Source organism: Megalobrama amblycephala, linkage group LG1 (genome assembly GCF_018812025.1).
Source record: "Megalobrama amblycephala isolate DHTTF-2021 linkage group LG1, ASM1881202v1, whole genome shotgun sequence".
Classification (NCBI taxonomy): domain Eukaryota; kingdom Metazoa; phylum Chordata; class Actinopteri; order Cypriniformes; family Xenocyprididae; genus Megalobrama; species Megalobrama amblycephala.
In genome coordinates, this window is record NC_063044.1 from 40,852,713 (window position 1) to 40,873,980 (window position 21,268).

The 21,268-nt window shown below is 37.6% G+C and overlaps 1 protein-coding gene across 2 annotated transcripts; it reads left to right on the forward strand.

Moving 5' to 3' along the window:
* The first annotated feature begins 1,615 nt into the window (after positions 1–1,615).
* Positions 1,616–20,685, forward strand: micall2a (mical-like 2a). 2 transcript variants are annotated; one of them, XM_048192942.1, is made up of 19 exons: positions 1,857–1,995; positions 2,213–2,350; positions 3,851–3,899; positions 5,495–5,636; positions 8,754–9,076; positions 9,217–9,347; positions 9,476–9,985; positions 11,400–11,596; positions 11,935–12,007; positions 12,413–12,573; positions 12,669–12,773; positions 12,849–12,947; positions 13,171–13,232; positions 13,322–13,445; positions 17,015–17,117; positions 17,748–17,821; positions 19,103–19,217; positions 19,355–19,401; positions 19,625–20,685. In XM_048192942.1, the coding sequence occupies exons 4-19, from the start codon at positions 5,552–5,554 to the stop codon at positions 19,708–19,710; spliced, it is 2,295 nt and encodes a 764-aa protein (XP_048048899.1). In that variant the 5' UTR covers positions 1,857–1,995; positions 2,213–2,350; positions 3,851–3,899; positions 5,495–5,551; the 3' UTR covers positions 19,711–20,685. The 2 variants fall into 2 exon arrangements, with proteins under 2 accessions (XP_048048895.1, XP_048048899.1); XM_048192938.1 differs by lacking the exon at positions 2,213–2,350 and having other exon boundaries at positions 1,616–1,995.
* Positions 20,686–21,268: the final 583 nt, after the last annotated feature.

A 21,268-nucleotide genomic window follows, 5' to 3' on the forward strand; every position in this document is an offset into this window, starting at 1 on the left:
CAACCAAAGCCCTTGTTGAAGAGCCAGCAATTGCATTTGTCTTTAGGTCATTGGTTCTCTGAGCCAGTGTGGCGTAAGAGTGCCCTCCTCTGGGCAACAAGGTCCTCTTGAGTTTAAGCAAGTCTGTTTGATCAGAACAGTCATTACTCTGTCTATTGGAATATCACGCATGTGAAATCTGGGAGAGGATTTAAAATGTAACAGGTAGCTCAGATTGTCACAGCTTCATCATACTCAGGTTTCTGTCTTTCTGAAGTTCGGTGTCAAGCTATAAATAATCCCATTGATTCTGCGCCCATCCACAACTTGAGATGCTCACTTGAGTCTAACTTAAAACCATCAGAGGAGGTGGATCATCTGAAATTACACTGAAAACAATCTCTCTGCCTTGGGACAGCTGAATGCTGCTGCTATTTCTGTCCACACAAGGATTATATACATCCTGGACATCAACACATATACATATAAATTGTGTATTATGTTTATTAAATAAGGTTTAGACCATTTTAAGCAAAAGATATGTTATATTATTGTTAAAGTACAACAAGATCTCTTCATTGCAGGGAGCTGAATGTTAAAGGGTTTTTGCTTTGTTTTTCATCAGGGTTTATATATACGCCTATGCAAATGAGATGGGCAGTCTGGCCTTGTTAAGAGGCCATTGTAAACATTCATATTCATGCTCTAATAATCTGAATTTATGCTAATGGTTGTAAACATCTTCTGCTGCCCCCTGTGGTTTCATCCTAAACACATTCCACGTTGTTTACACTGCCTGTATCATAAAAATATGGGCCATTCTTGTTATGAAGTACCTCTTGAAAAAATTAATGTGCTTTTGTTAGATTTATTTAAGGAAATATTTATATATATATATATATATATATATATATATATATATATATATATATATATATATATATATATATAAAGAATACACCAGGCTTTCAGATATATATAGTCTGGTTGAGCTGAAGCACAGAAACTTTATTAATTATAACATTTTTTTACACAGAATTATCAGGAAAAGCAAATTATAACACGAAAGGTGGTTGATCAATATATACTGCAATTCGTTTTTTCAGTTGCTTAAAGGATTGAAATAAATTTCATTTTCAAAATAATTTGTAATAGCCACAAAACTTTAAAAAATATACCTAATTACCTATAGCCTAGGCTAATTAAAAATATAATTACATAAAAATGTCTTTGTTTTGCATAAAAACACCAAGCTTAACAAACTTTGTTAGTCAAAATAATATGTATTCATAAAATTGAAACATTTTAATTTGAATGATTTTATATATAACTTGACAGTTTTTTCATGTTAGTTAAATGATTTTAAATTTACCCCATTTTAACCTTTTTTAATTTTATGACAAAAGAACAATTTCTATCCTTATATCCTTTTCCACTGTAGGTATTCCACTTGACTGCAACAGCATTACTGGATTGGCACATACATTAATGTAGGCCTTAATTTCATCGCATTCCGCAAGTCTTTTTTTAAAAGAACATGCTTGTCATATTAAACAGATACATCAACGACCGAAAAAGAAGAAATTAAGCATTTAGCGTTTAATTATTGATGATTTGAGGCTCCTCCCCCTTAATTTCTTCTATTCCACAGGTGCCGCGCGCTGCTCTGCTGCAGTGAACAGATCTGAGGAGACGCACGCCGGTTTCAGCTCACAACCGCTTCAACTCTTTTACTCTCTTTCACTGTGACTTTCCGCACTTTCTCCGCAGTCATTTTCGTCGACGCTCCGTTATTTCGTCGAACAAACGCCGTCTTTCATTTACAAGCCATTCTATCCCGTGTTTTGGCAGTAAGTAAGGGCGTTTGGAGAGGATGGCGGCTATCAAGGCGCTCCAGCAGTGGTGTAAGATTCAGTGCGATGGATACAGAGACGTGACCATCAGCAACATGAGCACATCGTTCAGAGATGGACTGGCCTTCTGCGCTCTCATCCACAAGTTCAGACCGGACCTAATGTAAGAGTCGTTTATTTATAAGTTGTTAACTTAATATATGAGAGTAGGGTAACAAACAGGTGTTTATGGGAATAAAATTGTGTAACTCAAAGATGATAGGCAAATATTTAACCAACAAGAGTTTTAAAAGTAGTGTGGAATGTTTATACTTCTGGTGTGGTTTATAGCAATTATATGCAAAAAAGTATTTGGACATTTACATTTGAATCCATGTCAGGTCACAATTAAGACAAAGTATTTGGACACTTTGTGGAACATGTTCAAATCTGATGAGCTGCTCCTGTAGTTACTGTGAACTTGAGGAGAACTGACTTCATACATCCACTTGAGTGGCAGAAGAAAGTGGCAAAGAAAAGTTAGTACACTCTAGCATTGTTTGTTTACAGGGTAAAATGAAGTGTTGTTTGTCAGTTTTTAAAGGATTAGTTCACTTTCAAATGAAAATTAGCCCAAGCTTTACTCGCCCTCAAGCCATCCTAGGTGTCTATGACTTTCTTCTTTTGTATCTGAGCTTTATGATGGCAGTGAGCGATACCAACAAATATGAGCTGAAGAAAGTGCTTCCAACCACATCCATCATATCCTTCTGAAGTGAAACGTGTTTGTGTGAAAAAAAAAAAATTCCATATTTAACAAGTTATGAAGTAAAATAACTAGCGTCCGCCAGATCGCCTTCCGTATTCAAGTTACGAAGAAAGTGTAAACTGGCGTCGCTTTTTCCGTAAGTTGAATAAGGAAGGTGTAGGACATAGCGTAAGCTTTTTGAACTGTGAGAGTTTTACACTTTCTTAAGAGATTTTACTTCATAACTTGTTAAATATGGATTTTTTTTTTTTTTTACACAAACGCATCGCTTCACTTCAGAAGGCCTTTATTAACCGGTAACACTTTACAATAAAGTTCATTCATTTGTTGACATTAGTTAATGTATTAACTAACGTAAACCAACCATGAGCAATACATTTGTTACCTTATTTACTAATCTTTGTTAACGTTAGTTAATGAAAATAGTAGTTCATTGTTTGTTTGTTAGTTCACAGTGCATTAACTAATGTTAACAAGATTTTAGTAATGTATTAGTAAATGTTGAAATTAACATTAACAAAGATTAATAAATGCTGTAGAAGTGCAGTTCATGTTAACTAATGTAGTTAACTAATGTTAACTAATGAACCTTATTGTAAAGTGTTACCCATTAACCCCTTGGAACCGTGTGGAGTATGTTTATGATGGATGGATGTGGATGGAGACACTTTCTTCAGCTCATACTCGTTGATCCCGTTCACTGGCATTGTAAAGCTCGGATGCGTCAGGATATTTATTAATATTTCTCAGATTGTGTTCATCAGAAAGAAGAAAGTCATAAACACCTAGGATGGCGTGAGTGTGAGTAAAACGTGTGGTAATTTTTATTTTAAAGTGAACTAATCCTTTAAGTATGTAGCTGAATTGTCCAAATTTCAGAGGCTAATTGAATTATGAGAGCAGATTCATGGGTAGTTGACATCCTGCAATCTAAAAATATTTTTTAAAGTGTTAAAGCAGCAGCTTTTATGACTTGATATTTAGAGACTACATGGAATAATATTTTAATGTAGTATATGTATTTTTCACATTTAAAGGACTATTTAAAATGAACTAGTAAAGGCAAAAATGTAATACAAAAAAAAAAAATGATAAACTGACTAGTCAAGGGACCTGTCACACTATTACATTTAATTTGCAGTTTTGATGGTATTACACTTTGAAACTACACCTCCTCCTTTATTTCTGTGTGCTTCAACTTAATTTAGCATTTTACTGTAACGCTTCTCAAGGTGTCTATCTGGTGATTCATGTCCTTGTTTTCTTTCAGAAACTTTGAGTCTCTCTCCAAAGACAATGTGTACTACAACAACAACTTGGTAAGTTATTGTGTTTGGCCTTGATCTTAGGAAACTACGACAGACTTGCCTCATGCAGAGTGACTCACTGCTTACGTTTCACAGGCAATTTTAGCTGTATCCTGTACAGATGTGTGTCTGCTACTGGCCTGGTTATGCGCACACTATTGAACTTTCTTTGAAAGACTTGTTTTTTTTTTTAAACATGTTTGTAACCCAGCTTTGTGTAGTTTGCAACATTCATGCATTGTTTCTTTTAATATTGACCTGAATAAGTGAGCTTGAGACCCTTTTCCCACAGCTTGTGAAATGCATGTGATCTAATTTTGCAGCATTCTCAAAAGAGACTTGTTGCTGCTGAATAAGAGTCTGTTTATGAGTCAAGTCTTGCAGCGATAGCTTTTTATCATGATAAAGATATCCTTCAAGTTCTGCAAAAAGTGTCTTTCAGCAAAACTGTCTTAAGTTTCAGACTTGTCATGTGTATTGACATATTTATTTATTTTAAAAATTCCACACTTTAAGCATTTTATCTGTCACAGGCAACTTTTAATCTTCAATTTACTTGTGTATAACATAAGTCTGTTAGTGTATATTTCAAATGGAACATTGTATTTGAGTGTAGGCACACTGTCCGACCAGGACCGATGCCCTAATTATTTTTTTTTTCCCTGTCAGGAAGTGCTTATAAGACATGTGCCACAACTGGGACTTCGTCATAATGATGAGCTCTTTCTCTGGTTGCTTCCTCAGAGACTGTAGATTATAGGCCACACACTCCGAGATCTGTTACAAACCCTCGCCACTTCTATAGGAAGCGCACCGCTGTAGTTTGAACCCGAGCCTTTTGGAGTCTGTCCAGTTAATGCATTATAAAAAAGGGTGACAGTCATCTACAGGGCACCTGATCCTCTCCGTCAAGATTAACTTACCTCTGTTCTAGTACTGTCTTTACAAATGTTAGTTCATCAGTGAATTTAAACACCACAGAATGGCTGTTTTGCGAGTGTCCTTTGGTTAAACCCAGACAGTTTTTGCCTGAAATGTTTATTTCATATCATTATTCCTCTCCGTGCTTTAGTACAAAAGAGAAACAGGAAGACACAGCTGCGACTGCATCATGAAGGATATGCCGTCTCTCCTCAGCTGTCCTGTAAAATGAGCATGTCCAGGTCAGACCTAAACAATGCCATGGCATCCCCCTATTCTATCCCTGTTCCCAGGCCATGGCGCGCTCAGGAAATGTGCTATTCATTATGCGCTCCCTGGCCGGGTCGTCCTGATATGGTGCCAGATTGTACTGCTTACTGGCCTATTCTATTTTTGACAACTCCTTTTTTTGTGCCTTGTCTGTGTTTACAGTTAATTGGCCAAGTTCCTTTCCCCTAGAAAACCGGTGCCACGGTGTGATTATGGCGGCCTGAAACAATCATATGAGGTCATGTTGAATGAGGATGTTCAGTGGTGGTTATAAACACAGGGAGTCTTGTGTGTGCTTGTCTTTTGTCGTTGTGGTCGTCTAATTGTTGTTTTCTTCTGTATGGATGCATCCTCCTATTATGTGGTGTTTTAGTTGGGAACTTAATGGCTTATTTCTGTCATGTGATGTACTCCAGGCGTTCCGTGTGGCTGAAGACCATCTGGGAATCCCGGCTCTTCTGGATGCAGAGGACATGGTGGCTTTGCCTGTCCCAGACAGACTCAGCATCCTCACATATGTCTCACAATACTATAATTACTTCCACGGCCGCTCACCAAGTAAGACTTGTTGTCTATATTTTAGACCGTTCATACTGGAATACTACTAAACTGCTTACTATAGGCCTGGGTAAAAAAATATATTTTATGAACAGATATCGATTCTTAAATCTAGGGATGCAAGGTTACCTTTTTTTTTTTTTTTTTTTTTTTTTTTGGTGATGTAGTTTTCCAAGCACAACACAGTGAGACTAATTAATGTAGGACAGCTTCTTTATTACTCCAAGTAATAATTATGTGCTTGTCACAAACTCAAACAAAAATTTCAGTGTCCAATAGCTTTCTAAGTGCATAATTACCAATATATAATTGTTATATTGTTGTTGTATAAAAAGAAATTTACAAATTACAAACAACAAATAGATGCAAATTAAATAAACTTGTTTTTCAGATACAGTAGGTTTATTTACCATGTATACATTCATTTTTAACGTATTTTGTTTTATTAACATTAATGACAAATATAGGCTACGGTCCCTTTAAGACCGAATCCATGGATACTAACACACACCCTGTTTTCACCCAAATGTTTACATCCACTTAAGCCATAACCGACTGTATTTACGTGAGATACTCCACACGACGGACATTTTGACAAATATGTGTGCATTGAACCTATGATTTGAGAACTGAGCTGTCTGTGAGAACTGGGATTGGTCGCAAGAAAGAGAGAGGGCGTGTGCGAGAGAGCTTCTGGTCTGTCATTCAGCGTGATTCCACCTATCCCGCCTTCACTAATCGATAACGAATTGTGATTGAAAGCATGCAGTTCGCAATGTGTGTGTTGTCGTCATTAATTTTGAAGTATTTCCACACCTTTGAGGCTGACATTGTTTCTGCTTCTGCCGTCGATGTCAGGTATTTTCGTATCAGGTATTTTTACAAGTACATGAGCTAGGTATCGGTATCAGTGCACCCTCCTTAAATCTCAAGAATCGTTCCTTTAAATCTCAAGAATCGATCCTTTAAATCTCAAGAATCGATCCCTTAAATCTCAAGAATCGATCCCTTAAATCTCAAGAATCGATCCTTTCAATCTCAAGAATCGATCCCTTAAATCTCAAGAATCGTTCCTTTAAATCTCAAGAATCGATCCCTTAAATCTCTAGAATCGATCCCTTAAATCTCTAGAATCGATCTTTTAGTCTACACTATTTTCAGTTGATGAGTGAACAGAACATTGTAGTGTGCCTCCCATCCCTGCTTTGTTACTTCTGATATGAAACTCTCAGATTTAAAATTGTCCATTTTATTAAGAAATTCAAACAATGATTTAACGTTTTGATGCGCTTTAATTTGGCGTGACCGAAAACGCTGGTTTAAATTCCACTCTGAGCCGTGCAAGTAGTTGCCTGGCAAGGCCAGACTGATATATTTCCTACAAGATATATCAGTCTGGTCAGTCCGCGATTCGAGTCCACTCCAAACCGTACCTTGCAATCAGATTCATTTATTTCAGTGACGCAAACAGCATCACTCTAGTGCGGCGAAAGTCCCTTCAATATCAACAAAGATTGCGCACGGGAGACCCGAGAGTTTGTTCTATTCAGCCGTGAATTCAGTTTTAAATGACCAAAAAACACATTAATAATTTACTTTTCGCTGTTGACTCTCTTGTCGCTTTGCTAACATCATATCCGCCCTTCTCTGATTGGTTTACTCCGCTTCCTGTTTGCTTGGATTTGCTCCGCCCTAGAAATCGTATTGATTCAATGGCCGACCAGACTCATCCGCTGGTACAGTGGTGAGGCTGGATTTTTCAGGCAATGCAAGTAGAACCGGAGGGGGTTAAATTGGTGCCGTGACTCAGATGGTGGTCAGTTTAACAGAAGTGTAACCTCAGATGCGCACTAGAGGCTGCGGTCTTTAGCATCCTTTTTAGCTTGCCTGCCTCCCATGCCAGCAATGCCGGTTTGAATCCCCACTCAGAACAGTGCAAGTAGAAACAGAGGGGTTACGTATGCATAGTCACAAGATCTCATTACATTGCATGTAACTCTAATAGTGGCACTCAAACTCTGAATATTAACTGTGTAAATGTTTTAGCTTGACTCCAACTGCCCATGGTTAAACGAATTGCATTGTGGGAGACTGTATTCCTCTTAGGCTATGGCTTTGTTAATCTGGATATATTTGAAAATGCATGTTTTGTCCTGTCTATGCTAACAGTGTCTGCACCCAACGAGCCGCAACAGCTAAAAGCTGTCTAAACTGAACGTGACAAACTGACCGTTGCAAAGCACTTGGACTACGTTTGAAATAGAACAGGGAATCCGTTTACTGTCGGGAATTTTCGGGAACATGCGCTGCGCCACATCCAGTGTAGACTTTATTGCTGATTAATTATAATGGGTTCTATTGTCTTTTGACATGTCGTGCCGCTCGCGTCCGGTGTAGACACTGTGTAAGACGGTGATCTTGTCCTAAGAAAAAAGTTGTGGATAAATTTGAAAACGCTGTTTTTGCGGTATAGTGTGGAGGTACTTGAAAGTGATGAGGCAAGTTTAGTCGTGATGGGTCTTGTACGTATAGATGTTTAAACATTTTCACAGTGTTTCCTACAATAAATGTTACTTTGTAAGAACGTAAATATGAAGATTGTACAAAGATGACAAATTTACTTTCAGTCGCTGTACTGTCAAAACATAAAGACGGTTGTGTTTTAGTCCATACATCGAATGGCTATTTTGAATACTTGGAAGCACCAGTAAGTGTTGATATCTTGCTAATAAAATAATAGTGCGAGGAAGAATAGTGTGAGGGCTTTCTCTGTATCATCTCAGTGAGCTTCTATTACTATTATGCATATGCAGTAAGATGATGTTTTCCGACGTTTAGTGTGGGTGAGAAACTTTTAGAAAGCACTTACACACTGATGCAGACGGAGAGCGTTTTGAAAAGAAAACATTGTTTTCAAATATATCTGGATTAACGTAAACAGGCTTAGTGTTGTCCGCCATATATGGCCCATTTTGTCTGCATTCCAAGCATACAAAAAGTTTACATACTGTGCACGGTATACATGTATTCTGCAGAAGTTATGTTTGCGTGTGATTTTAATTTTTCTGATGTATTCAAATTTCTAAGACTTTCTTCTCAATGGTCTCTTATTTTCAGTCGGGGGAGTTGGAGGTATCAAGCGGCATGCTGAAGACTCAAAGGAGGTGCCATCAGAGAAGAAAAATCTGCCTGTGGTTGCCAAAAACCTCAATATCAAAACAAATACAGAGAACCGTCCTCCTCAAACTGAAATGCCAAAAACTATCAGAGACAACCGTCCATCTCTTAACATCCAGAAAAGTGCTCCAGAGAAGCACGTTCTAGCTACTCCAGCTAGGCAGACTGGCACAGACTTGCAGAAATCTCCAGGGGCGAAATGTGTGCAGGCGCCCATCACACCACTCAGAGCGAGATCTCCACAACCACACAGAGATGCTGAGGTGTCAATTTGGCTTTCCCTTGATTATTCAACATCCAAATGACTGGTCTTTCAGAGCTAGTTATAAAAGGATGAGTTTAGAATGATTCAGTCATGATTTAGAAAATTGATTTATTTTTTTTTTCATCTGATCTTTTATAGAAAACTGTCTTGGTGGAGAGCTCAAATAAAACCGGCACATTGAACAGTAAATGTGCAGTGTGTGGAACTCATGTACATTTGGTCCAGAGACACCTGGTAGATGGGAAGCTCTACCACCGGAGCTGCTTTAAGTGAGTTTTTACTGGTGGTTCTTGGAAAGTATTGCTATTATTGCTCATAATTATTGTAGTTTGGCATGTAACTCATCCTGCAATGTTTTTTTTTTTTCTTTATTTTTTTTTTTTTCTCTCTCAAACAGGTGTAGTGTATGCTATGGGACACTGAAATCAGGGGCATATAAACTGGGAGGGGACACTGGCTCACTGGTCTGCACTATTCACCAACATGCCCAAAACGGCTTCAAGCCTACTGTTAAGCCTTTTAAGAGCAGTGGATTTACGCTTGCTGATTTGGTGCCCAAATCTGATCTTGGAGATCAGCCGTCTGCACAGCGCTACATCTCTGTATTATCTGCACCCATCAAAGCTGTGCCCAGACCAGTGGAGCTCAGTCCCGCTCCACAGTCATGGACGGCCTCTGCTCAGAGGACTCAGGCAGCCAGGCAGAAGTTCTTTCAGTCCTGTGGCCCAGCAGCAGAGCATCAGCCCGCCACAAGACCGCAGTCAGGCCCCTCAGAGTCCTGCACCAATCAGAACACCAGTCTGAAGATGGAGAAAGACAGAACCTGTGCTCTGACAAACGGAAAACTACTTGAAGGAAACGCAAACAACAACAATGCGCTTAATTCTAACCCAGGAGCACACCAGCGGTGAGTGATTAACTGATTATTGTCATGGTTTACAGTATTATTGATCGGTGATCAACCGTTTCTCTGGTGAAAAGTTATCAATTTGGTCAAAGTCCCTTTTAAGACAAGTAATTTCACTCGGCGGCCATCTTTGAAACGCCTCTCAGGCATTCTGGGCATCATGCAATCTCTTTGAATGGGGAAACATCAAATTCTCCAAAACTGTTCGCCAACCTTATGATTAAATTTCATATTTGATATCACCAATGAAATCTAACAACAACCGGCTCATAAATTTAGTTTCTAAACGCTCGAATCATGAAAAAAAAAACTGTATTTTTAAGGCTGGATCAAGCTCATGCGCAGACCATCTGACTGTTTCTATAGAAACCGGTGATTCTAACGGCCGCTGAAATGACGCGATGACTTTACCAGTCGGCGATTGGCTCTTATTTAGAAGGCGGGACTTATTCCGCCATATTGCACATTTCACTTTCTCCCATTCAAAACAATACGAGTGACGCGTCTTGTGTTATTCTATAGTCTTTGATTTGGCTTTTCAGACCAGGAATTAACTCCTACATAATTTTTAAAGTCTGGGTTGTTTGTCACTGTTTACAAATTCTGGGTTCTTAAGTTAATCCTTGGTATTTTGGTTTCATAATTTCTCAGACCCTGTGTTAATGTTCTTGTTTGCATATTTACAAGGTTAATAACACTGTTTTAATAACATTGATTTGGCAAGTATAACAGTTAGTGCATTTGCATGTGTTTTTTTTTTTTTTTTTTTTTTTTTTTTTTTTTTTTTAAAAAGAGGTTCCTGATGCCTTTTAGAAATTACAAGAGAAAAACTTAACTTAAGCTTTAACCTGGCTTTAAAAAAGACATTAAACATACTGTAAAAAATCTTTAATGAATGCTTGGGGAGAACTGAGATCATGTTTTGAGTAGGCAAATAATTGCCATTCTACAGTTTTATTTATTTGAAAGAGTCTTTTATGTACCCCAACGCCCGGTTTAATTAAAAATGTAACATTTGAAATCATGATTTAAAGTAACTTTTCTATTTTAATATTTAAGATATTTATTCCTGTCAAAGCTGAATTTGTATTTTCAGCATCATTACTCTAGTCTTCAGTGTCACATGATCCTACAGAAGTCATTCAAATATGATGATTTGATGCTCAAACATTTCTTATCAATGTGTTGTGCTGCTCTAATTTTGTGGAAACTGTGGCAAGTTTACTAAAACAACTTTTTTCCCAAAAGTGACAGGAGAGACTTTTACATTACTTTAATATGTCCTTGCTGAATAATAATTAAAAAAAAAAGTACTGAACCCAAACTTTTGAATGTTACTATACATCAGTAAAGCTGGCTTATCTATCATGGTGTGAATGCTGAATGTAAGTGACCTCGATACCATCTCTCACAGGCTAAAAATTGGATGCTCTTCTGCGGAGGTCTCTAGCTGGCGGCAAGAGTTACACAGACGAGATGCAACAGGAAGGGCCGCTCCATCCAGCCCTGCTATCAGCATTAGCAGCATGAACACCAAAGAATCCCTCTACCTCAGTGCCATCAGCAAGGAGCGCAGCAGACCTCCATCCCTCCTGCTTTCTACTGCCAAAGGTGCTGTTCGCTCACAGATGACCTTTGCTTGTATGGATTGTGGTCTTTTTTTAAAATGGTTTCTAAAGGTCACATAAGAAATATTACCATAAACATACGTAATAAGCAGGGGACGAGAATATAGGCAGGAAAGCGGTTAAATTAAGCCATGGGCTAGCATCCATTGTTTTTTTTCTCATGTACTCCACAAGAGTAAGATTGAATCTCAAAACTGATTTCTGCCCTGTAGTATTTTAATCCTTTCTGTTTGACAGCATGGCTTCGAATGGCATGATTTGATATTGTGCAACTTTTTGTTTTTCCGTAATTTTCCTCCCTTCTCTCGGCTTCAACCACAGAAGTTCAGAGCTGCAACGCCCCGACTGACTGGAGATCAAAGCCAAAGGCGGCTCCAAATGGACCAAGACTAAAGTAAGTTCGATCAGCCTAGTTATCCCTAATGCTTTCTAATCCACACGAGGGGAAGCAGGCAAAGTCACTCGGGTGTGAGCTGCAATGACACTTCAGAGCTGGAGTACTGACAGTGGGGCCTTTCATGTATCCATCCTCTAGCCGGCGGATGCCTCCTGCCTCCCCCATAGTGTTTGACTGCCTCCGAGCGCATCCGCTCACTCTATCCCCAATCCTCAGCAGTCCCAAGGAGTGCTGCGCCTAAACCAGCCCCTCTGAAACACTGTGCTCTTACTTTGAGTTCCTCTGATTGTTCTTTTAGTTTTGTTTGCGTCTACTGTATCTAAGGTGAGCATCTGCTTATGCTGGTTTAAAATGATTTTGAGTCTCAGTCGTGTTGTATTGAAGTTATTTTGCTTTTTGTAGATCTCATGATAATGCCAAGGATGTCCCGACGACTTGTGGAAAAAATGAAAGTGACCCTTGTTTAAAGGTGCAAGATGCTCCAACCTCCTCTATATCAAACAACTCTCATTGCTCCAATGTTGCCCAGAAAACTGAAAGGGAACAGCAGCGAGGTACCTTGGGTAAGCCAGTCACTTCACCTCAAACAGCAAATGTCAGATACCAAATGATGTACCTTGAACACTGCATAATGTTTACCACTTTATTACCATCTCAGTTCAAAGTGGAGCATGTACACCACCAGGTACATGTGTACATTCTGCCCTTATCCAGCCTTTCAGTCCTGTTGTCTCATGCTTGGTAGAGACCTGTCATGGGCAAAGTAAGTCCAGGCCACATCAGATGCAGCATGGTAGGATTTGAATTCATGATGATCATACTTTTCTTATCTCCACAGGTTCAAAACCGGACTGTTGTTTGTCCTCATGTGTCTTGCCCTCTCAGTCCTGCCACAAACCTTCTCCAAAACAACCTCGCCGCAGGTCGACGACGTCCAGTAAGCATTTTCTAAACTTAATCACACGATATTTATTTTTGTCTTATTGTAGTTACTCACCATCTTGTATAGACAAGAGAAGCATGGTTGTTCTAAGCTCTGTTTGTTGTTGAACTTGACATTTTTCTTTTGAGGTATTTGTTTAAAAGAAATTGCAGTAATTCATGCATTTTCTTCAGCTTTTCATTTACACTAAAATCAGTTTTGTCTTTTTAAATTTTAGGTTACGACAATGGAAATATGTCATCTAAAAATGGTTTACTCTGTGAAACAAGGTCACCTACTGTAAGTTTTTGTAAATGTTTAATACTGTCCTTGGCCAAATTATCAAATATCCTATCACCATGGTTTAATTATATTACATATCTTTTCAGATAAAGCCTTGCCACATCACACCAGACCAGATCTCAAAAGAGCTCCAGGACATTGAGAACACACTGAATGATTTGGAGAACGAAGGCGTGGAGTTGGAGAGGAGACTTCGCATTTATGAAGAAGGTTTGAGATTAGATTAGTAGTTCATGTAATGGTAGCATTCCTCATTTCTTGAAGTTTGAAGTAAAATATGAAGGTCCTGAGCAGTGTTGGGGGTAACGCATTACAAGCATCTTGAGTCATGTAATCGGATTACTTTTTTTCAGATTAACACATTACTTTTGAATAGGGATGCACCGATACCTTTTTTTTAAGGACCGAGTACAAGTACTGAATTTTTTTTTCTTTTTTTCCTTCTGTTACTCGCCAGTACTGATACCGATGCCTAGGGCTGGATGATTAATCGAAAAGTAATCAAAACCGAAATTCAGAACCTCTAACTGATGTAATTTTCCCATTTTGTTTTTTTTAATCCTGTTAATGCTTCCCACTTAAAAACATACTAGTATGCATGTTGCCATGTGACTCCGCCCCCTCCAGTCAACACGCAGGTGAACGCAGAGTCAACACAGAGAAGGTGCGTGAGCGGTGAGCCTTGCGTCTTCGCTAAACTTCAGTCAGTTGTATGTGTATTACGGTTTGCCAGTTTAGACATTCAAACGATTAGACGATCGGATGTGTATTATATCGAGTTACCGCACTCGCACAGCGGCATTGTGGCACAAACACTCATACAAACAGTAGCTGCACAAAACGTGAAGATTGTGTGCACTGAGGAGCAGAAACTAGTTGTCAGTGCTGTTCTGTGATTTATCACTAAAGTAGTTTAGAAACTCAACTTATTATAGCATATATTTTTCTACTTTTGAAGTAACTATTTACAACCCACAGCTTCACAATTAACAGAGACGGTATGACTAATTCACACATGCAATCGCTCTCATTACTGGTACTGTGCTAATTTATCTGTATCTGACTTGCAATGAGCAGAAATCAGTAATAAATGTTATGAACCATAGATAAAAAAAATTAGCTGTTATGTCAGATCACTTTCAAAAGAGAAAAAAAAAATACCACCTTTTAATAGTCAAGCATATTTACAGTACAAACCTTTTAAGTGAACTAAGAGGGCAAAAAAAACACAAACAAAATAATCGTTCGTTAATCATAATCGAGGTAAAATGTTCAATTAATCGAGGTTTTGATTTTAGGTCATAATCGTCCAGCCCTACCGACGCCTATACAATTATTCATTTTAATTCATTTAATTTATTAGTTTAGTGTGTGTGTTTTTTTTTTTTTTTTTTTTTTTTTTTTTTTTGATGTACTTTTCCAAGCACAACACAGTGAGACTAATGAATGTAGGACAGCTTATTTATTACTCCAATGAAAAAAGTAATAATTTTTGTTGTCACAAACTTAAAGATCAAGAATTTCACAGTGTCCAATAACCTTCAAAGGGTATATATAATATAATATAATATAATATAATATAATATAATATAATATAATATAATATAATATAATATAATATAATATAATATAATATAATATAATATAATATAATATAATATAATATTGTTGTTATACAAAAAGAAATTTACAAATTACAAACAATACAACAAATACTATAGAGATACAAATTAAAAATAAACTTGTTTTTCAGATACAGTAGGTTTATATACCATGTATACATTTAACATCTTTTGTTTTATTAACATTAATGACAAATATTTAATTAGGCTACGGTCCCTTTAAGACTGAATCCATGGATACTGACATGCATCCTGTTTTCACCCAAATGTTTACGTCCACTTAAGCCATAACCGACTGTATTTACGTGAGATACTCCACACGATGGACGTTGACAACTATGTGTGCATTTGACCATTCAGGCACGAGGAGAACTGATCGCGCGCGCTGAGAGAACTGGGATGATGTGCAAGAGACAGAACGTGCACATGAGAGAGCGAGCACTTCTGGTCTGTCATTCAGCACGATTCCGCCTATCCCGCCATCACTAATCGATAACGAATTGTGATTGGAAGCATGCCGTTCGCAATGTGTGTGTTGTCCTCATTAATTTTGAAGTATTTCCACACCCCTGAGGCTGACAGTGTATCTGCTGCTGCCGTCGGTGCATTTGTGCATGGAAAATTGTCAGTTACGTCACGTGAGGTATCTGTCTTTGGTATCGGTTATTTTTACGAGTACACGTACATGAGCTTGGTATCAGCCCGATACTGGTATCGGTATTGGTGCATCCCTACATTTACAACAAAATATCTGAGTTACTTTTTCAAATAAGTAACGCAAGTACTTTTTTTTCCATATATTGACTGACAGCTCTCCTGTCCCCATGTTGTGATAAATCGTGAAAGTGCAGAGGTGTTGTGTGCGCTGTGTAAACATGATGGTTATTGTAGTTTTGAGCAGGCATTTACTCATCTCACTTGCACAAAAAGAGTCAGTATTTCTCAAAATGAATAACGGTGAAATGCAACCTCAGAATATTGCACAAACCTGCAATTAAATATATTAAATTAAACAAATATGCTTCATGTATTTAATCTCACTTTATTAACCAGTGTCTTTGCTGCTGACCTTCAGTGATCCAATTCAACCATACTATTAAGCAAAATGACTTTAGATAAACATCACATCTGTTTTAGTTTTTAAAAAAAAAAAAAGTTGTATTATTATTGCTAAAGTAAGAGTGAACTTTTCTTCTGCAATCCATAATGGCAGCACAGCTGAAAGGCTTGTTTGTTTGAGCTGCACCCTCTACTGTACAGGTGTGAATTTGCTCTTCCTTCAGCCTGATTTATTTATTAAAAAAACAAACAAGCAAGCCCAGTCCAGGTGAGAAATTAACATAATGCATTACCATTCAGGTTGTTTAGGACAAGATAAGCTCTTTTGGATATCAGATGTTCCTTTTGGTGCTATTCAAGACTGATCATTCGATGTGTTTTAGACGGCATGTAGCAGCACCGTGTGTGTGTGTGGTTCATTGAGTTCTGTGAGACGCGCACTCATTCCAAACCTGTTAGCTGAGCCCGTCCACCTGGGAGTCGGAATTCCAGTGTAGCCTTTAGGGGAAGGCTGTGGCCAATAAAGGGCTCTCGATTCCAGCAGCCAGGGCCAAATGAGGCGAGGCGCAGGGGAAGCTCCCTTTCCTCCTGTGGGATGCTGGGATGAAAATGGAGAAGAGGCGGTGGGCTGCAATGAGAGGCTGCTAGCTGTATGGGGCAAGGGCACTTGATTGGCTCTTTTCAAGGTCACCATGGCACAGTAATATCATCTCCAGTCACCTGTCCTGCTGCTAGCAGCCGGTGGGATTTCATAGAACCTGACTGCCTCTCGGTCCCACCAAGGCCAAAACCACCACTTGATGAAATTAAGTTTGTGTGTGCGTGCGTATGATTGTACTTGTATGTTTTTTTTTTTTTTGTACCACCTCAAGGCAATGTCAATGGAAAACATGCTTTTTAGACCGTATTACAGTGCTCTATTAGGAAACAAATAGAATTCAATCATAGCTCAAATAGAAGTTGAAAGTGAGTATTTGGAGATGCCCGTCTCTAGAGCACTTTAAATTGTGGCTCGAGGTGGAGTGTCTCTTATGTGGTTGGATGTGAACGGTGCAGTTAGGGCCCTGGTGTCCTTGGTGACTTTGGACTGTTTTACAGAGGGTCATGGGGACCTTCTGATGGATCCCTTGATGGTGGACTGGTTTAACCTGATTCGGAAAAAACAAAGCTACATACGCAGGGAGTCAGAGTTGATGTACATGTAAGTACTTTTTAATGTTTTCACCAACTTTTTTTATCTAGCTGTCTTATTTTTGGATGAAAACATTTTCGGGTTAGTTCACCCAAAAATAAATTGCCATTAATTACCCTCATGTCGTTCCACGCCCATAAGACCTTCGTTCATTTTCGCAACCACAAATTAAGATATTTTTGATGAAATCTGAGGGTTTCTGAAGCACACATAGGCAGCAATGTCATTGCACCTTTTGAGGTTCAGAAAGGTAGTAAAAACAAGGTTCAACCTTAATGTTATGAAGCGGCGAGAATATTTTTGTGCGCAAAAACAAAAATAACGACTTTAAGAATTTGAACTGTTGTCATACGCAGTTGACGTAGTGAATGCACTGCAGGCTTGCGTGTTTACATCCGAACGCCGACTCATTATTATATTATAACCTTTATAATATAAGGGTTAGGTTGTTATAACAAGGGTCTTACGGATTTGGAACAATATGAGTGTGAGTACTTAATGACAGAAATTTCAATTTTGGGTGAACTAACCCTTTAATATTGATTAATAAACAAAATAATGGAGAAAAACAGCTAGTGTGTCTGCTTGCTGTCTAATTTGGTCCTTACAGATCTCAATCTTTTTATTTATTTTTTTTAGAGCAAGAACACAGGATCTGGAGGAGCAGCAGCCGGGAGTAGAAGGAGAGCTCAGGAGATTAATCAATAAACCAGGTAAAAATGAAGCAGGGTAACTAGTGAAAAGTGCTGTAAAATTTACTCGCCAACTTTTTTTTAATGAAATTAAAATTTAAGTTAAATCATCCCTCCCCGCAAGTACATTAAGACCTTAACACTGTGAACTTATTTAATTGGAATCAACTAAAAAGAATGTTTCTTAATATAAAACTATATGTAAAATTGAAATTGTATGACACTTGTCTCAATCAGTGCAAAGGGACTTATATTGCACTTATTACAATATATTTACAAATGAACTATTATGGTCCCACTTTATATTAGGTGGCCTTAACTACTATGTACTTTTATTTTTTTAATGTAAGTACAATGTACTTATTGTGTTCATATTGTATTGTAAAACACTTTTGCTGCTATTGAGGTGGATACGGGTAAGATTAGGGACAGGTTTGGTGGTATGCGTAGGTTTAAGGGTGGGTTAAGATGTAAGGGATGGGTCAACAGTGTAATTATAAATGTAATTACAGAAATTAATTACAGATGTAATTACATGCAGGTGTTTTAAAATATAAGTACAAAACATGTACGTACACAGTAAGTGTATTGTATCAAATGATTAATTTAAATGTAAGTACATAGTAGTTAAGGCTGCTTAATATAAAGTTGGACCACTATGGTTATTATTATTTTTATTAATTTTTTTTCTACCATAAGACATTGAAGCATTAACTAAATTGACCTGCACTAAACTTTCTTAAATTACAATGAGCTTTTTAATTTTTCTTTGTGAGGTATATCTTCTCTCTTTGGTTGCTATGGTAAGTCTGTATTTAGAAATTTAGCACCAATTATAAATAAAGCTTATTCGTAGATCTCTTGTGACACATTTCTCACTCATGTCTGCTGCTTCAAATCATATCAGTAATGGTTTTAATAATTATGCATTATGATTTTAACTAGCTTTGAAAGGTGATACAAAGTGGAAAAAATAACATGTTAACTATTCTAGTCTTTATAAAGGGTAATGTAATAGCAGTAGTAGTTTAATCTGCTCGGTCTCTCTTTGCATATTTTACAAGACCTGAGGAGAAGTCATAACATGTGTTTGTGGTTCAGGTAATCCCTACATTGTGGGCTGCATTTCTGGTCCTTCATGTTTTGTAAATGTTTTTTGAAAATGTAAAAATGCAGAAAGTTTTCTGTGAGTAGGTTTAGGAGATGGGATATACAGTTTGTACAGTATAAAAATCATTGTCTATGGAGGGTCCCCATAAAACATGGAAGCCCAACGCGTATATGTGTGTGTCTGGCTGTTAGAACATCTCAAGACTCTGGAAGAGAAGAAGCGGGAAACTGAGCTGTTAAACAGACTGATGAAGATTGTGAATGACAGGAACGCCATTGTTGAGGGTCTGGAGGAGGACAGGTTAAGGTAAGTCCTGAAGAAACCACACCAAATATCACTCTGCTTATGAAATGCAATATTTGTGAAGATTAACAAATTTGTTTGCAAGTTTTTAAATGTGGTTAATGTAGTTCTGCCAAGTAAATGTAATCTTACATTTCAAGGGAGGAGGAGGAAGATCAACAGTTGAATGAAATGATGCAAAGACTGGGTGAGAACTTGCTCTTGTATAGTATAATATAATATAATATAATATAATATAATATAATATAATATAATATAATATAATATAATATAATATAATATAATATAATATAATATAATATAATATAATATAATATAATATAATATAATATAATATAATTTCCCTTGTAAGATCTACTATGGGTTTAAACATTAACACGAAAACATGCTTTGTTTCTGTCTGTATGCAGGTCTTCAGAAGTTTAAAAACAAACGCAAGTCGTCCTTTTCAAAGTTATTTCGACGGAGAAGTAAAAAAGCCTCAATGGGAGAGTGAACTTCAGAGCTACTGGAATGAAGTGATCCAGATCTTCTGCTGTAGTCTGGTGAACATTTGCCTAAGAAAGTTTAAAACAAGGTGGGACTAGAATCACAACTCTGTCAGGCAGCTCAGTGAGGTAGTTTGAGTTCCTTGAGCAAAGGGTTTCTTTAATGACACCCCAGCCCCTCCCCCCTAGTCCTGTTCTGATAGTTTTCACTTATTTGATTTAGCTAATTCTAGTTCTATTCATTTGCTGTACGTGTTTAACACTTATGTTTACTTTGTTTATTTTTGCCCTTCGCTTTAAATGTGTGGGCTAGGTTAAATAATTGTTCAAAATATACATTTCTTTTATTTCTTTTTTTTTTTCCTCTCTTCCACCCCCTCACTTGTTCAGATGTTAACTTATATTAGCAGATAAACAGATGTCCAAGATTGGCTGAAGCATGCTACTTGACTGTGATCCAAGAATCTGTTGAGCATCTTAATTTAACCCTAACCTCCCCAAGGAAAAAAGTTGAACTGTGCGCCGCTTGCTAAATCTAGAGTAGTTCAAGATGCAGCGTCTGCAGTGAACTGAAGGGGGCACTATGAGCTCGCATGCATTTGTATCAGAGTTTTCCAGTTTCTTATTTTATATTCCTGAGAATGCTAAATCAAGCTGGAGATTAGACCGCAGAGGAGCTTGTGTGCTGGAGAGGCGCGGATTATTGGTTTTATTCTCTTTTTAAGTCCCCTAACCTAGTTCAATTAAAACTGTACCTCATTTAACTTATCTAAGAAATATAGTCTGTCCAAAGATGTCTTTTACATGGTGTTTAAATATAAGTATTTGACTTAACTGTTTGAAAAACCCACTGAAGAAATGTTTTAAGAAGTTTTTTTTAAAGTTCTCTTGAGAGATGCTTACAAATGGATGTGCTTATTTATTGTATATTTGACTTTTAAAATGAGTAAATCCAATAAATCTTAATGAAGTTTCTTATTGTATTGCACCTCAAACAATTTTTAGAGCTTTTTTTTTTTTTTTTTATTGAAAAACTAAGTTTATATATGTCTTCGTGCTCACAATCTCTGAATTTCAGATGTCTGCATGTGAATTGTGAGGCCCAAAAATGTTAAATGGAAAAACCCATCCATGCAGAAATGGTCAGAAGTACACAATAACCAAAATGCCCAGTTTATCCCAAACTTCCAGTCGGTTCCCTTCTCCGAAAATTAAAATGACACCACGCTCGCTGCGGCAACCATAATTGTTGTTCCTATCATCGCTCGTGCTGTAAAACGGCCGTTTATACAGCCATCATTTAATATGGGTTTTAGTAAAAATGCATTAAGATAATTTACTCACATTTAATATCATGCCACTGCTTACAGGCCATCCATCCCCAATTTAAGATGCATGAAATTGTGATCATGAACTTGGAACACCATCTCTCTCTAGCTGAGAGGAACCGAGGAGGATATTGGTGCAGAACGCCACGCGTGATGCGGGTGACAGTCGAGACTGAATACGTGTGATATTAGAGTTAATTAAAGCTTTGCGCCCCATCTCCTGCAAATGCTCGCACTC

What these genes read in the sequence shown, in the direction of transcription:
- micall2a (XM_048192938.1), top strand. Translation starts at nt 1,853, where the DNA reads ATGGCGGCTATCAAGGCGCTCCAGCAGTGGTGTAAGATTCAGTGCGAT. An exon ending in ACAGCAGCGAGGTACCTTGG is followed by an intron (nt 12,574 to 12,668) that starts GTAAGCCAGTCA and finishes TTACCATCTCAG; the next exon opens with TTCAAAGTGGAGCATGTACA. An exon ending in CCGCAGGTCGACGACGTCCA is followed by an intron (nt 12,948 to 13,170) that starts GTAAGCATTTTC and finishes TTTAAATTTTAG; the next exon opens with GTTACGACAATGGAAATATG.